Raw genomic sequence first — 16,918 nt, forward strand, 5'->3', positions numbered from 1 at the left:
GTTATTCCTGAAAAAGTTGGTAAACACATGCACACACACGTCACAGCACAATTAGAAAGGACTTGTTTCCTTAGGTAAGCAAGTTAAAAACTGTTTTGCTGAAACTTTACTACAACTGCAGGTGCTCATAGGTCAACACCAGTCTGTTAGGACTATGCTTATAGCTCTGTGGAAGTATACTTCACCCAAAGTGTAAGCTCTGAAAGTAAGTGAAGTACACTTCACCCAAAGTAAGCAAGCTCTGAAGCATAAGTGCAATTAAAAGGCAAACTGCCTAGTGCCCAGCTGTGAGAGACCATCTCTGACAATCTGGTCCAACACATCTGAAAGTAGGGTGCCCAGAAACAGAATTTTCTAACTTTCATAGCCACATTTTAAATGTTATGGATTAAAATAAAATGCTCTTAACAGAATTCTAATAATTTACATGATTGAGAGTTGTTGTGCTGATAGGTATTTAGAGACAAATATAAATTTCTCTATTATAACGTATTGTTTTTAGAAATAGTTAGTAAACCACAAAACTTACGTATTTCACAGTTTGCACCGACCCATCCATGTGGACAATGGCATGTGTAACCACCAGGCTGATCTATGCAAGTTCCAGCGTGGTGACATGGGTTGCTGTCACAGTCATTTACATCAATTTCACATTCTTCACCTTATATCCGAGAAAAAAAAAAAAAAGAATTCTATATAGCAAACGCCTCATGTAGCAGGTATATCATCAGTCATTTTATTTTTCTCTAGCTGCAAAACACCTAATAGCTCAACAGCAGCTTCATCCTCAGAACATCAAAAGTATTCTATAACTGTTCCAAGAAGCCTTACATAGCATCCAAGAAGGAAATATCCTCATTGAACCAGGTGAAAACAAAATCTGAAAGCTAAGTGACTTGACTAATCTCACCCAAATTATGTGTGTCTCTTTAAATATAAGCTCCATCCCAACAAAATGTGGTATAACAATTTATCATGTATATTCAGAAATGCTATACAATAATGTAGATAATCAACGCTTCTGAGAAACAGCCACTGTACAACAGAAAGCTAAGTCTCCTCAAAAAAATGCCCTTTAATTAGCTCAGATCACAAAGTATCATTTGATCTACAAAACAGCTATGAATGGGTTTATCTATTACTACGACATTGGATATTGCCTTACACGACGAACAAAGCATCAGGTTGTAAATTATCTTGACAGCAGATATTGGGGTTACACCAATCATGTCAGTTTAAACACAAGGCCAAAGGATTAAATGGGCTGCTTACCATTACTCTGAAAGTGTGAATTGATTCATAACAAGCACTTTAGAGCTTTTAGCAATTGCATATTAAGGTAATGGAATGAGTTGTTTCTTTAGCTCACAGTAACTAAGGTCAATGTTAAAACATTTTCCAGTTTCAACAGTGTCCAATTAGTATACCGGCTTACCTGGAAGTCTAGAAAATGTTGGTTTTAAAATGCAATCTACTCTCAAGCAGTAAGGTCATAAAGCATGTTAAATAGCTGTTAGTTTAGTAAGTTCTCTTTAGTAACAGGCTTTCTTTGCTGCAAAATTTTAAAAATTCAAAGCAGCTGTAAGTAATATCAAGAACTTTTCATTCTCACTAGACTGATTACAATTAAGCAAAGTCCAAATTAATTTGTTTCCTTGAAGAGAGAGAGTCTTTCTTGGTATTTGTCGTCTTTTGGACACAGTGAACGCTGACAACTAGGCGTTCTGTGTAATGTACAGATTACTTGCCTGTATATCCAGGTGAACAAATACAGGTAGCATTTAGACCTTCGCTGTCACAAGTGCCACCGTTCTGACAGTTGATGTTAACACAAGGATCTTTATATAATTCACAGTGCCTTCCTGAAAAGGTAAAATTAGTAATTGCCGTTAACGTGACCTATACTGACAGCATGAAATCAGTACATGCAATAACCGAACTTTACCTGGAAGAGCGCACTGATGTGCAGCCTCCAATCCTGTCCTATTAGGCTAATGCCATAAGACAAACACCATATATTTTACGGTGGCTAAACTTTCACACACATGCCTCCTCTTGCTCTTCCCACCCGCTGAGGCTTTGGGACAAGAGAGACAGGGCAATTTCTGCTAACAAGAACTGAAGGTGTTTCTATGAAAAACCAATGGTATAATAAAGCATAATCTGATTAAGTATCTAATAGTCTTCAATAAAATGTAAACAATAATTTTCTTCAGTAAGAATTTTCTGTGATAACTTATTTAACAACATACATAAGCATTCTGATGCCTCTTACTAACTTTTGCAGGAAAATGAGGAGCACAACTAAGGCAATAAAAAGAGACATTCATTTATTCAAATGTATAGCTAGAAGTAAATAACTGGTTGATCAGCTCCATGCCCTACTTTTGATTCCTCATCCTCAGGTGCAGGGTACGTGAATTCAGCTGCTTTGCCTTGCAGAAGACAGTGCAAGACATATCTGGCGTGCAGAACATAAAGGACAACAGACTCCCACCTGGGGATGGGGAGAGAGGCTCTACTGCTACTGCTACATGCATCTTTTTCTCTGGATCTACTTTTCAGATAAAACTAGAAAAATCAATACATGAATGATCTAATCAGTGCATGAGTGGCACTGAAAGATGAAAAAAAATAAATTTACATATGTGAATAATGAATGAGCAGTGGGGCTTAGTTTATAATATATCTATTACAGTAAAATTAGCTTACATTTCAAATACCTGCTTAAATTTATCCATTAATGTAAGTTTTAGGTCTAAATCTAGGTCTTACTACCATTCTTTGCTTGGAAACAAATCCAAAGTGACAGCTTAGCTAACACCCTAAATTATCTTCAAGTTTTCCCATTCTTATACTTTTTACAATAATTTCAACAAACTGAAGAGCAGGAAAGGCTTCTGAATGTTTCTATGTGATAACATTTACAAATTACAAACACATCTTTCTCTTTTAAAGGTGGTTCATGTTTCTAAAACCTTATTGTCCTGCAAACTGTAAAGATGCATAATCAATAGAAGCACAAACTCATATTGTTTATTATATATAAAAACTGCAATAAAACTTGGGCAGCAGGAAAATGTTTCTAATGACGAGGTAGTGAATGACAGTGAAGGAATTATGCTGCTTGTGAAGATTACAGAACCTACAACGATGGAGGACTTGAAGAGGTTAGACAAACGCATGTGAAAAGCAGACATGCAGCTGATCCTGCCTTATTCCTTCCCAACTTCCTTCATGAATACCAAGTGCGTTGCACTGGAATTGGGTGGTTTGTGAATTTGAAGAGTTTGAAATGCAAAACTATACAGAGGTAAAATTAGTGAGAACACAGACTCTTTAGAGAAAAGAACTTAAGAAAAATATAAAAAAGGAAGAAATTGGACACATAATACATCAGATATATGTACACAAGCAAATTTATTTAATGAGTAAACGATTAAAAGGAATGAACTTAGTTCTCTAGTGTTCAATGCTGCAGTTATGTACAGCAATGCAAACTTATATGAGTCATACAAAACCAATAATCTTAAGTTAATAGTGATAATTGGAAAATTATATAAAAGCAACTTATTTTAAGTATTCTTTTTATAAACACACACACATACTCACCTGCTACAGACCTGCTGAAATGATTCGGTCAGTCTGTCAGCAGCAAAAGGCAGAGCACTCTAGCCTGAGCAGCCTGCAGCGGGCAGGAGATGGCAGCAGGGCCAGGAGCCCTGGGCACAGGCTGGCACATCCCTCGGTCCCGCTCTTATCTGTGTGCCAGCCTGGAGAGCATGGGCAGCAGGGCAGGGGAGGTAGCAGGGGGACTGCAGGCAGGGAGGTCTGGCTTGGTGGTGCTAAAACTGAGGTCCCTAATGGCCCACATAGTATCCGGAGCTGAGTACCTCAGCTCGATTCATTAGTGTCACTGAAAACCTTAAGTATGGGAATAAAGCAAGCTCAGTAACGAGCAACAGCTGCTTACAGGACCAGGTCCCTGCTTTCATCTGAGGCAAGATGTGCTGCACACACAGTGCTTTCAGCTGCGTGTACAGGTCGGTTGAGAACAAACATGAAGTCATAACATTACGGTTCAGTTCCCTAAACTGCCATGAAAAGCTGAGGGTCTTTTCCTCCCTAAGCCTCTAAAATGATGGATTCTGCATCTATTGTCAAAGAGCAGTGCAATCACCAGCATGAAATACATATTTAGCCTCAAGCAGCTGTTAAACAAGTATTACTTATCAACACAGATAAGGATTGATATTTTTAATGAGAAAATGGTGGGGTAATGTTCCTTAAAACAGTCATTCTATGTAAAATACGTATGTTAATAGTAATAACATATATCATTACATTCAAAATGTTCTCACAGCATGATTTGAAACAGAATATACAAAAAAGTATCCTTTTAACTCTCCACAGAGGAATGTGCTACTCTGTGTAAAGCTGAAATCTACTGCAAGATAAAAGATTTTGTATAGCAAAACACATGCTTTTCTGTTCTGTTTTATAAATTACTTAAGAAACACAAAAGACCAATTCCATTCGAATGTATCCAGGAATAGCTGCCGTCAACACAGGAAAGCAGTCACAGACCTACTACAGTCTCTGGGCTTTATGGTCTTCTAAATGAACAATCCACATAAAATTCCCATTTTTACTCCTTTGTGCTAATCTCTTTCAATCTTTTATTACTATGTTTTTAACTCACATCACTGGAGAAAATAAATAAAAAAATAATTTGGAAAGCCCTCCATGTAATGGCTCCTAACAGTACTGATAAAAAACGGTATTTAACAGTTGTTTTCTTTTAAAACTCCATCACTTCCTAACATATCTTAAAAATAGCAGAAAAAAAGTATACCTAAGAAGAACAGAGAGAAGCCATTTGTCTCAGACAAGGACATATATTTCTCACAGATCAGCTGAATCTGAACTATTCATTTGAATAAAGATTATGGGATCAGGATCTACCTTGAAGTTATTTCCATTCATTTTAGATGTGGGATTTGTTTCTGCTTACTAGAGGATATTGTGTATCTCTGTTTGTAACAGAACATACCATAAAAAAGTACACGGAACAATTCAAAAAACAAGAGGCAAAGCCCATCCCACCTTCATATTCAGCAAGGCAGACGCACTCATAACCATTGACAAGGTCTCTGCAGGTGGCTCCATTCTGGCAGGGTGCAGAAAGACATTCGTTATATTCCTCTTCACAGTAAAGGCCATGGTAACCTAAACCACATAGAGAGGAAATAAAACAAACTATGAAACACTTCCCAGTAAAAAATAACAACTAAGCATCTATAGACTGTGGGCAGTTGCTTGCTAATTGAAATACACTCTGCAGACAGACACATGTTAAGGCATCAAATTTTAAGGACATCTGCTCCCCAGGTGAGATTACAAAAAAATCCTGGAAGCACAATGTTCTGAGAAAAGCCGCAGTCCCAGTGATAAAGCACAGCAAGGCCATAAACACAGAGGCTGGTGACCAAGTCCACTATGAACAATGTGAAAAACCACACTCTGATTGTAAAAAGGGATAAACTAATATCAACGTATCTCCTTGGCTTTCTCGGATCCTTGCATCAAAGCCACTTTGTATTGAAGTGGTGATAATTGTAAAACATTAGTTAGAATGATAACGTACTCTAACTTTAATGCTGTACAATGTCAAAATACTGTAGAGGCATTAAGATTTTTACAATATTGCCAAGCTGTAGGCAGATATTATGGTCTGATTATGCAGACAAAGAAAGTAGAAGCACAGAAAAGCTGTGAGACCTGCTAATGGCCATTGAGTCATTTGTATCATGAGGTAAGAAATAAGGAGTTCATCCACTTGAAATAGCACTTTGCTCATTATTTAGCAAGTCATATGATTATCAGTCTTAACAGTAGTTGAAATGACTTTCTAGATATGGTGTATCAGGTCAAAGTAGTACTTACTCATATCAAGGAACAGCATAAATTAGTGTAATATAAAAGCAGAAATGAACCAGCTGTAATGCTAAAATATCTTTGCCTGATCATTTGGTTACTTAGTACTAAATTTGAAGAATCTTAAGCCTGGTCATTTTGAAGACTATTATATTTGACACCAAGAAGCTTATTTAATTCCTTTTCAATTGACCCAGGTTATATTTTTGTTAATGAAAAGTTTTCTTCTTTCCTTTTGCCTTTTTGTTTATTTTCTTTTTTTTTTTCCTTTTTCTTTCTTAAAGCAGGGGCTTTCCAACTCCAAAGTAATGTCTATGTTTACAGGCAATTAATACATTAACAAGAAAAAAAAATAGATTGGTCATAATGCTTAGTAAGTATAAATGATGCATTTAAATGCACCATAAGCACTGCACAATCATTAGCACAGAGAACTGTAAAACTGCTAGTGTGTTTGACTGATGAAAAAAGTATGGGGCAATTTGGTTGAGTCTTTTTATCTTCCCCCTTCTTTGGGGGCACAAGGAGTACTTCAAATATGCTTTCATATGAAAAGCACTTTTCCACAAAGAACAGTCATACAGACAAGATATGTCATGATATGTTAACAATACATAAGGATACTCTTCCCACCCCTCTACCATGGATTAATTTTGCCTAAATCAGTTAAACATTTAACCTTCTTGACTCCATAGGCAATACTGCCCCTGACCCACTATTAGTGTGATATAATACCATGAATATGTATTTGTAATCTATAACACCATGCACCGGAACAGTGTTCATAAACTTCTTAAAATCTTGATTTACTCATGACATATAGCTATAAAGGCAATAGACGAATGAGCACAAAATGAATAAAGATGCCATGCCAGGGAAAAGGCCTAAAATACAAAGTGTAGATTCTGAAGTATGATTTTATTTCTTCACATAATCTCCAATTAGTGGCAAAACTTATAGACAGGAAATGAGGGTAACTTTCACAAACAAAGTACCAGAGAGGGGCAGATTCTTATCTTAGTAAGTGGCAATCTATATTCACTCTCCTGGCCTAAATTTTTCCCCAAATTCTCACAGAACCATAGAAAATACAACAGATGGCATCTCCAGACATAATTTCCATTCCCCCTCGCTCTTCCGGATAATTAAAAATAAAACTGTATGAAGATATAACAGAAGTTAGTACTGCACAGGATGGTTACGCAATATTACCCATTTGATTTTGCACAAAATTGTCTTTTCATAGTAAATAGCTGGACTAGTAGCCTGTTAAGAACCATTTCAGAACCACTTTCTCCAAAGCTGTTAGCCAGGCAACACCGAATTAAATATGATAAATGTTATGGGCTTTTTATTAGCCTTTGATGAAGTCTATCTAGCTTATGTTAAAGAGAAATATCCATATGTCATGACATCTGTAGCCAACATACAAACCACCAAAACCAGAAAACTTAGAAAAACAGATGGGAATTCCCTGTGTTGAACACAGATGTAATTAGATATTTTCAGGAAAAAAAAAAATCTCCACGTGTTACACACTTCTCACCTTTCAAAGGGAGCAGAGGGAAATTTGTGACTGAATGGTTGCCTGGTTTCCAAAAACAATATGAGATATCGTATCACCTCCTAGGGATTAAGACAGCCCCCACTGTCAGACACTGCACACAGTGGTGGAGAGATATTTTCTATCCCCACGAGAGGGCAGATCTCGCCCACACACGATTTCACCCTCATTGTCCTCACCCTGGTGCCAGCAGGTTCCTTCTGCTGTAACTGCTGTGATGGAAAGTTCTGCTGTGGTACCAGGTACCCAAGGAAAAGGCAGGTTTCTTCTCATGAAGCTAAGAGGCACCACGTCATTCTTAAGCTTTTTGCTTTGTGTTACTGGTTTTAAATTATACTGAAATATAAACCATGTATTACACTGAATTCACACATATATCCTCAAAAAGACTACATTAATAATTTGTATATTTTCATTAAAGAATTGAGAGGGAAATAGGAAAATTTTTCATAGACAACTTCAGAATAACAGACTCCAGTACAGCTCTTGCTCTCTTTCTAGTCGCATTACAATTCTGCTGGTTTTATGTTCACAAGCAATGCCAAACCCAGCTATATGCATCTTTTGAGGTGTATAACATTTCTGTGGACACACTCAGAAAGAAAGAACCAATACCTACATTAACAACACTTCTCCAGCTGTTGTGTCCTGAGCAGGGAAAAAAACACATTGGGCACTGCACCTTCCAAAAGGGCAACTAATATTAATAAAATTCTTTTTTTCCAGGTCACTAGAAACTGGATATGCCTTCAATAACAGCACCTTCATGAACTCAAGCAGAACTTGCCAATGATGATCCCATTCTGGTGTGCTCTCTTCAGAGGCTGGGGAAAGGACAGAGAACCTAAAAAAAATCCTAAAATAAAGATGTCTCTGTGTTACCTCTTCTCCCTCAACAAGAGTGTCCTTCTGCTACTGGTCTTTAAAAGGACGGGAACAGATCCATTGCCACTCTTCTCTGGATCACCAAATCTATCTTTCTGTTTCTTAAGCAGCAGAGAGGCTGCCTTGAAGAGGCCAGGATATCTGCCTGATGTTTTCTGGCATGGTCTTCAGACAGCTACTTGTCGAGGTGCACTCTCTTTGCACATGGCTATGTTAAAAACTGCAAAGGGAGAAAACGTGAAAGGGAATACACAACCTGTGTCATGCAACCTGATGAGAAGAAGCCATGGGTTTTGTCAAAGCCTTTGAGAGCAGTTGACAGAGCAAAAGATACAGCAGTGCTTGTCAAAGTCTTGAGAATATCTGCACTATCAGGTTAACAAAAGAGAGGGAGAAGATTACTCTTCTCTTTATAAATCAATAAAGAACAAAGCTGAAAGCTTTTGAGGCTTTCTTAAACACTAGCTCCTCAATAGAGATTTTCTGGGCTTATCCACACTTGCACAGCAGCAAATCAAGGCAGCAGGACAAAAATCCCATCTTTATGCGAAGGCCTAATGGGATACAATGCAAGAGGGCTCTGTTTTGTAGAGAACAGCAGCTGTTCATATATATGGCCACTAACTAGCACAGTTGCACGTTATATAGTCAAGAAATAAATGTGTTTGGTTGAAGTCTGAGCTTATATAGAAATTAAAGAAGAGAAAGAGAGAAGAGCTGCTTCAGATGGCAGGATGGTAGGAAGGCATGCCAGTACCGGCCATGGTCAGATTGCATGAATAGTTGTCTTAGTATAGAACTGGAAAAAAGATGGTGAAACAGAGGCAATAAAGGGCTCGCAGACAGTCTGGAACTGGAAGTAACCTAGAGTGACTTCTGCCAGAGCTTGCATTTCCTCCCCAGTTCCAAAATGTGGGAAGGGAAAAGACGGAGAAAAGAAAAATTGCTACTGGTACAGATAAATATTGCACTGGCCTCTGCAAAGGCAGTGAGATAAACATACTTTCCTATAAGCATCTATTAAGGTATATGAGCAAAAATATCAAGTGCAGAGGAAACATCCTCCACGGTACTACTTCTGAAGTTGCCACTACTCTTCATAGCCTGTGGAATTTTTTTCTGACACCCCTAGTTTGTTTGTTGTTGGTTTGTTTGGGTTGTTGGGGTTTTTTTGGTTGGTTGGTTTTTGTTTGTCTTTTTCTAATATTCTATATGTGGTATCACATATATTTATAAAGTAGAGGGCAGAAGTTTAATGCCTTTGCAGTTTCAAACTCCACACCCCTATGTCTTTAAGAAAGCCAAATGCAATGCTCTCCTGCGATATTACGTTATTCCATTTCTAGATAGATTTCTTTGCTTAGGGCTACAAAAAAATAAAAATAATATATTACATATTTGCATTTGAAATTGATAACAGTAGCTCTATTAAAATAATGGAGTGTAAAGAGGAGAAAAGCTTTAAGAGGAGGAAGAAACTGCTTTGGGATTCATGGACTAAATAAACATTCTATGAACAGACATAATGGGATTACACTGGTTTCATGAACCAGGCTCTAGATGAGAAAGCCAACAAATGAGCACAAAAATTTTAATCAAGATTAATTCTGTAACATAGGGTAAGCATGAAAACACAACACAAACGATGAATCTAATGTCCAAACACTGTGTAAAGGGCCAGGTGATAAGTATTAATAATAATAATTGGGTTGTGTAAGCATATAATTAAACATTTATAGTTAATGTTTCATGAACAATTGAAAAAGTCACACACATAATACAAAGTAGGTATTGTTGCATAGGCTTTTGAACTCCCCAGAGCCCTCTCAGCAGATATTTGAAAAAGTAGTATATTCAACTTAGAAAAAACATTTTTTCCCTCCATTCTGGAAATGGGAACATTCAAAAGTATTAGACTGCTTTCCAAGATAACTTATACAAATTAGCTTTTCTATATAAACCACTAGATGACAACGTTCACAATGAAAGCCAACACACAAAAAAAGTAGTAGTAAGCATCTTGTTGTGTGTGTTCTGCAAATTGTGCAGATATGAAGTATAATAACTATCCTTTATCATTCTTCAAATCTGTACACTGGCCAAAAAAGCATGGATACCAAACTGCCTACCATACAAGGAGACTTTCACAGACCTTGGGCTAATTGGAACTGTTTAAAATTCCTCTCTCATTTAATTTTTGAGGCAGAAATAACACAGACTAAAATCCAGCTGACACGATGGCTGCTGGTAGAAATAGTGCATAAAGGAAGGATGGCATTCAGGTCACACGTTTAAGCAAAACTCTGCAGTGCTTTGCTTCTGTAATAAGAAATCACAGCCTTCGTCAACTACTTCAAAAAAATTACATCCTAGAACAGAACAAAAAAAATAGGCAGCAGGTTCTAAAGTTTTTAAAACAATATGTTTCAGATATACCACATAACCAATATAGAAGAGAGTTCTAAAATGTCATTTAATAAAATTTTCATTAATATATCTAAAAAAACCCCAATGCATATTAATTTGGGGACATGTCTGAAAGTGAAAGACTCCTGTACAAAGAAGTCAGTAGTCTCAGAGCTAGCATACTGAAGCTGAGAGCCTGCAAGCCAGACAGCCTCAGGGTCTAGAGGCATAGATAATTTATTTCCTACTAACATATGGTAATATCTTTCTGTAGTTCAGTATGTTTATGATTAACCCTTCATAAGGCTACTAAACTGCACAAAAATTTTATTCATCAACTTCACAAGTAATTGTAACAGAGACCATTAAAGTCTCTCCAGGCAAAATTGTAAATAGAATCCAGCTTTTTAATATACCAGTGACATAACTCATCCACTCTATCAAACTACTTTTTGATGAAGATATAAAAACTACTTTAGGGTTTTTTAAATAGGAATTGGAACATAGGAATCTTCAGCTTTAATTGCTCATCTGCCTTACACACAATAATTACTCAAACCACTGGCAAAGTGCCTAATATGATGCTTTCTAAATGCTGTTCTACAAAGAAGTGACTCCCATTTACCTACTGTGCCTTTAACTCATGAGGAAAATCTCTGAAGGTAATTGGTTCAAATCCTGCTACTAAGATTAAAAAAGAAATTTAAAAAAACACATATCATGATAATGTCATAACAATGAAAAAAGGCCTACCAGAAGAAAATCAACAATTCTCACTATTCTTACCTTGCTATCACTTAGGTGCAGTTCTTTAATGATCTTTTGAAATAAGTTATCCAAGGTTTTTAAATTATTGACACATTAACGACAAACTCTCATAATGTGGCCTTTAGTTCCACCTTCACATGAAGCAAGTAATGTTATTTGTAGAGGGAAGTCTTTTTAAAACAGGTTGTCATTTTAAAAAGAGAAGTTTACAGCAGTCTACAAAATTTTGGGGAAAAAAAATATTTTTTTTAAATACTTCCCATTAAATTTCACACATGGAGCAACACAACAGAGTTTGATTAAAGAAGAGCATGCAGCCTCTATGGCTTCTCATCTATCTAACTTTTAAATGCACAAATATTATTTAAATAAAAATAAGTTTCCAAAACATGAGATGCGTGAGACTACTTTCAAGTCCTGTGTGACGCAGAACTAATTTGAACAAACCTAACCAACAATTTCTAATCAGGTTTAGGTGAAAAATTTCAGGCAAAAATTATTTGTTCAGGAATATTTAACTAGCTTTCTGTTGTTTGAACCACAGGCAAAGAACATTCTGAAGAAGATTAAAACTTCCCTGGTTCACCTGGAAAAAGAACTGCCTAGTGTCCCCTACCATGGACGATCCGGGAAAGGGCACTCCTGCTGGACAGCTCCCCATATGCCAGTTTGGAATTGGACCCCTTTTTATACCAGAGATTTAGGGGCGGGGGGGGGGAAAAAAAGCATTATACTAATTGGGCAATTCGAGTTTATGAGAACTTGACTATCTTCCCATAGCATATATAAGGGTAGCATATCTCTTTTTGTATTTTGATTTCTACAGTTGAAAGCATTTGAATTCTAACAATTCTTTTTGGAACTTCCCAGAGCATACACAGCACTGGTACTCTTAAAAAAAACCTCTTCTTCGACCTCTGTTTTTTAATTCAACTGTGGCTTCAGTTATATATTAAAAATCACTTAACGATCAAAGCATACGGATACTTTTGGATCACTTTCCTGGTTGCCCAGCGTTAGGCACCTCCTCATCTTAATAGCATCTTTGTCTTCCGTACAGATTTTTCTTGACCATGCCCTAACCACTTGTACCATTCAATGGCAGTAGTTCTCTGCTATAATCTAACAAGTTAACAACATACTCACTAGCCAATCAAGGAACAGGTTGATGCTACCAAGTAACTTTCATGTTCCTACCTGCTGAGTGCTTTTTTCCTGTCTTTCAGGTTTTGTTTCGGTTTTGGGGAGTTTAGGGGGTTTTTGGGTTTTTTCACTTCAAACCTCTTTTTTTTCCTGTTCATTCCCTTTGCTATTTAGTCCTGTGGGGGGCTGGCTGAGGAGAAGAAGAGGTAAATATCAAACTATTACATTCTCAGTTCTAAAAATGAATTTAGGAAAACAGCACCTGGCAATTTCGACTACCTGCAATCAAAAAGATACGTTGTCAGACAGGGAACTAATTATCGACTGATATGAATTCTAGTTTGTGCTCTTGGTAAAACAGGATATGCCAGCTCTATTTAAATATGATTAGGCCTGTTGCTCTTCATCTCAATACCCAGTCCTTTTCTCTAAGGATTCCTCTATTATGCAAATGAACAGCAAAGCAATTAAACACTTCAAAAAGGAAGACTGAAAATTTGTAATAAAAGAATTATCATCTTCACCTCCTGAAATATATAAAACAAACCACATGTTAGGAAATACTCTTCTGCATTACATAATGCCATTCTTCTGTTCAGATGATAACTGCCCACATCATTCACAGAAACATCTGAGCTGGAAGCGTTTGAGGTCACTTAAACATCTGGACCCATCATGCCACAAACATCTAACTACCCTCTGGTTTCTGAAAAGTTGCAAGCAGAAGAATTGAGAATGCTTCCTGAAAAACTATCCATAAAATGGAGGCTTCCATTTGTGGTGGGGTTTTTTTGTTAAATAAGTTCATACATCTCAATGGTTAAAGCTCTTACATGAGATTCTTATAACGCTGTATGTATAAATTCACATCTGCTGGACAACAAATGAATTATGATATAACACTACTGTAGTATTGTCTGCATTTTGCTTTCATTTTTTATCCATTATAAAGAGGTATGTAATTTAATTTTAAATCTGTCAAATCCAAACTACAAATTTCCACTAGCTTCTGTTCATTTATGAGTACCTCTCCAAAAAACAACTTCTGATGGTTCTTTCCTTTTCTCTAAATAGCAGTGATTAATCCTGACACCTTCTAAAAATATTGCCTTAGTAGATTTCATTACAAACTCTCCGTATCCACAAAAAAAACTAATCCATTCTGGTGGAGAAATAACTCAATGCAAAATGCACAGAAGGTTAGTGGTTTTTATGGCAGTTAAAATCAGACCTATCACAATCAATGTAAGAAAACTAGACAGTCTGGAAAAGTTAGGACTGCTCATTGAACTGAAGTCCAAAAACTACCTTCTTTCAACAGTGTTTATAAAACTTAGTCAAACCAGACTTCACTGCTATATCATGCTCTGGATAAGGATAGTTGTATTATATATGGACAGACTTTGTAACTGCACTAAGTACTATATAGCCAGTTGTCTAATCTATTACTCAAAGTACCTTTATTCCAAAAATCAGAACACACTGCAAGAAGTTTCAGCAATAAGTCTGTGAAACAACACAACCATGTTAACCATGTTGTGTCCTCTCTCAAGGTAGCATACATCAGTGAGAATCTTGCCACACAACACGACGCCTTATACTGAGGTATTCATAATGCTGAAACCTGTTCTTACCACATTGTTTGATTTAATGAGTGATGGTTTATTTTCAAAAATCAATCCATTATTCCTCTGAAGTGATGAATGCTTTCACCTTTAAGCAGTTTCAAACTTTACTCTCAACATCTGGAATTTCCTTGAAACTCGCATGCATCAGTTACTGATAGCAACACTTTGAAGCGTGCACTCAATATACCAGCCAAGATAAAGACATTAGCTGGCAATTCCTGTGTCTTCAGGGATCTCTTTTCAGATGAGATACCAGTTTTGTGGGCTACAGAATCTTAGATGAAAGCTCACTCTTCAAGGAAAAACAGGATAGTTCTCCACATTTCACCTTGCTCTAAAGCCATAACAAGCAGAAGCAACAAGCAGACTTTTGACAACTTCCCTCCTCAAAATGCCAATAATCATATTAAACAGTTATTTTACTTTCTTTTTGTCCAAAGTCTCACTATCCTAACCTGAAGTTTTCCAGGAACAGATTGTGGGCTTCTGCCTTGGAAAGAAAAGGACAAACTTTTTGTAAGAGAATGAAGCTGACTCCTTTGTATGCACAGGCTAAAGAGCAACATCTGGGTGTGTCACGTACTGATGGTCAGACTCACGATCTATCGGAGTACTTGCCTACTACAGGCAAAACCTTTGTGATTGGTAGGATACCTCCACAGCCTGCTGAGAAGGAAGGAAGAAGAGCAGGAGAACTGCGACTGGTTTCCCACAAGGCAAAGCCACAGAGAGAAGGTATCTCTGAAAGGAACTTCAGAGAACAACATGCGTATCACAGTGTTATGTATATGTAGAGGTACCAATCATTCAATACACTCCTTAGCATATCCCTTGTACACTGGGAATTTATTTTCCCCTTCACTTTTGCAGTTTTCAAGTCTATAACTTTATAGGACCAGATTTAAAAAAAAAAAAAAAAAGCCAAAATTATTCAAATTAAAACAATGATTACTGACTGGTTTTCACTCTGTAAGTTCTTAAGCAGTAGTGGATGTGCAATATAAGGTATCATTCATTCTAACTGCTACTTCACCTATTAATTATCATAGCCAAAACCTACAAAGGGAGCTATAAGCACCCCAATATTCTGTTACATTGGCACAATGAAGCAAAGATCAAGAGCTATGCAGACACCATGCTATACTATCAAACAGTTACCAGCTGAGTCTACTAGCTATACTCACCTAAGCAGTATCCCTGAAACTTCTGAAAAGAGATAATTTATGTAAACATGGATGGCACAACTAAATCCTTTGGGGTAACCAACATTTTTTTCCCTTCTCTTACCTTTGTTTCTACTCCTTCTCCAATGATCAGTGTCACATTTTCCGTTCTCTCTACCAAATTTTATAATTTCAGTGACACCGATACCTCACCTTAAAATGATTTATCCTGCAGACTATGGTTTTATAATACAGCTGTAGATATCAACCAAGCCATAGAGATCTCAGTGAGTATTTTCAGTGCTCACTCTGCAATTTTTGATTTTCCAAACGTAATGTGTAGACTCCTCTCATTATTCTAAACAGACAGAACACCTGCTCGACGTGGTTTATAAAATGAAAAAAGAAAGTAATTTTTAACTATATATTGGATTCTACATATTAAAATATCAGAAGATTTACAAAACATGTAACTGGTACCAACCAGGGATACAGAGGCATTTGTAGCTGGTTCCAACACTGCGGCAAATGCCATGTGCACAAGGATTCAGAGCGCAGAAGTCAATCAACTGAGCACATGTAGGTCCTGTAAATCCAGGACTACAACTGCATGAGAAGGCAAGTCTATCTGCGTAACAGCTTCCATTGTTCTGGCAGGGAGATGATGCACAAGGGTCTATTTTGTCTTCACAAGAGGTTCCTAAAAACCCTAAAAGAAATAAATGGTTTTCATAAGCAAACATTCTGGTATGCATACATTTTTAATAACTACACCAAATTAAAAGTAAGCCATTGACATATCTATACTCCTATTTTATTATTCTATGAAAATTACAAAAATATAGATTTCCTATATATATTAACCTCTAATTTTACCCATTAACATGGTATGATACAGGATGTTTCAGGTAGAATCATACTATCATATGATTAAGGCAGTTAAGTGCAAAAATGTTTGTTGAATCTGACAGTACTTATCCACTTTACAAAGTGTATCTGGCAAGAAAAGGAGAAGACATTTTCTAAAGATCAGAAATAGACAAGCCTAGGAAAAATGAAGAGCCAAAACTGACCTTTTTAAAATTTCTGTAATGTGTTTGTTAAGAATAACAAGCCCTAAAGCAGCACATGAGTTTAACAGAGCTTCAATAATTTAAAATATTACCTTTTACAAGAATATACTTCTAATTAGCAGGAGAGACAATGATTTATTGAAGAAACATCATGTGAAAATTAGACACAAAGAAAAGGATATCCTTGCAAGGGAGTTGTTTTAGACAGATGTAGAAATAAATAACATGAAAAAAATGCAGTAAACTAACTATAGTTTTTATCACACACATCACAGACATCACATACATGGCAGTGTAAAGTATTGTTATTGTACAAAAGAGCAAGTCAGAAAACAATATTAAAATTTTACC

The 16,918-nt window shown here is 36.6% G+C and overlaps 1 protein-coding gene across 1 annotated transcript in view; it reads right to left on the reverse strand.

Annotated features, from left to right (window-relative positions):
- DNER (delta/notch like EGF repeat containing) overlaps positions 1-16,918 on the reverse strand; it is a 117,446-nt gene that overhangs the window by 12,639 nt on the left and 87,889 nt on the right. Inside the window, exons 8-11 of the mRNA XM_065640373.1 lie at positions 15,979-16,203; positions 5,107-5,229; positions 1,749-1,862; positions 530-661 (exon numbers count right to left, since the gene is read on the reverse strand). Coding sequence (XP_065496445.1) covers positions 530-661; positions 1,749-1,862; positions 5,107-5,229; positions 15,979-16,203 — 594 coding nt within the window. The remainder of the gene's footprint in view (positions 1-529; positions 662-1,748; positions 1,863-5,106; positions 5,230-15,978; positions 16,204-16,918) is intronic.

This window comes from Caloenas nicobarica, chromosome 8, assembly GCF_036013445.1.
Source record: "Caloenas nicobarica isolate bCalNic1 chromosome 8, bCalNic1.hap1, whole genome shotgun sequence".
NCBI lineage: Eukaryota > Metazoa > Chordata > Aves > Columbiformes > Columbidae > Caloenas > Caloenas nicobarica.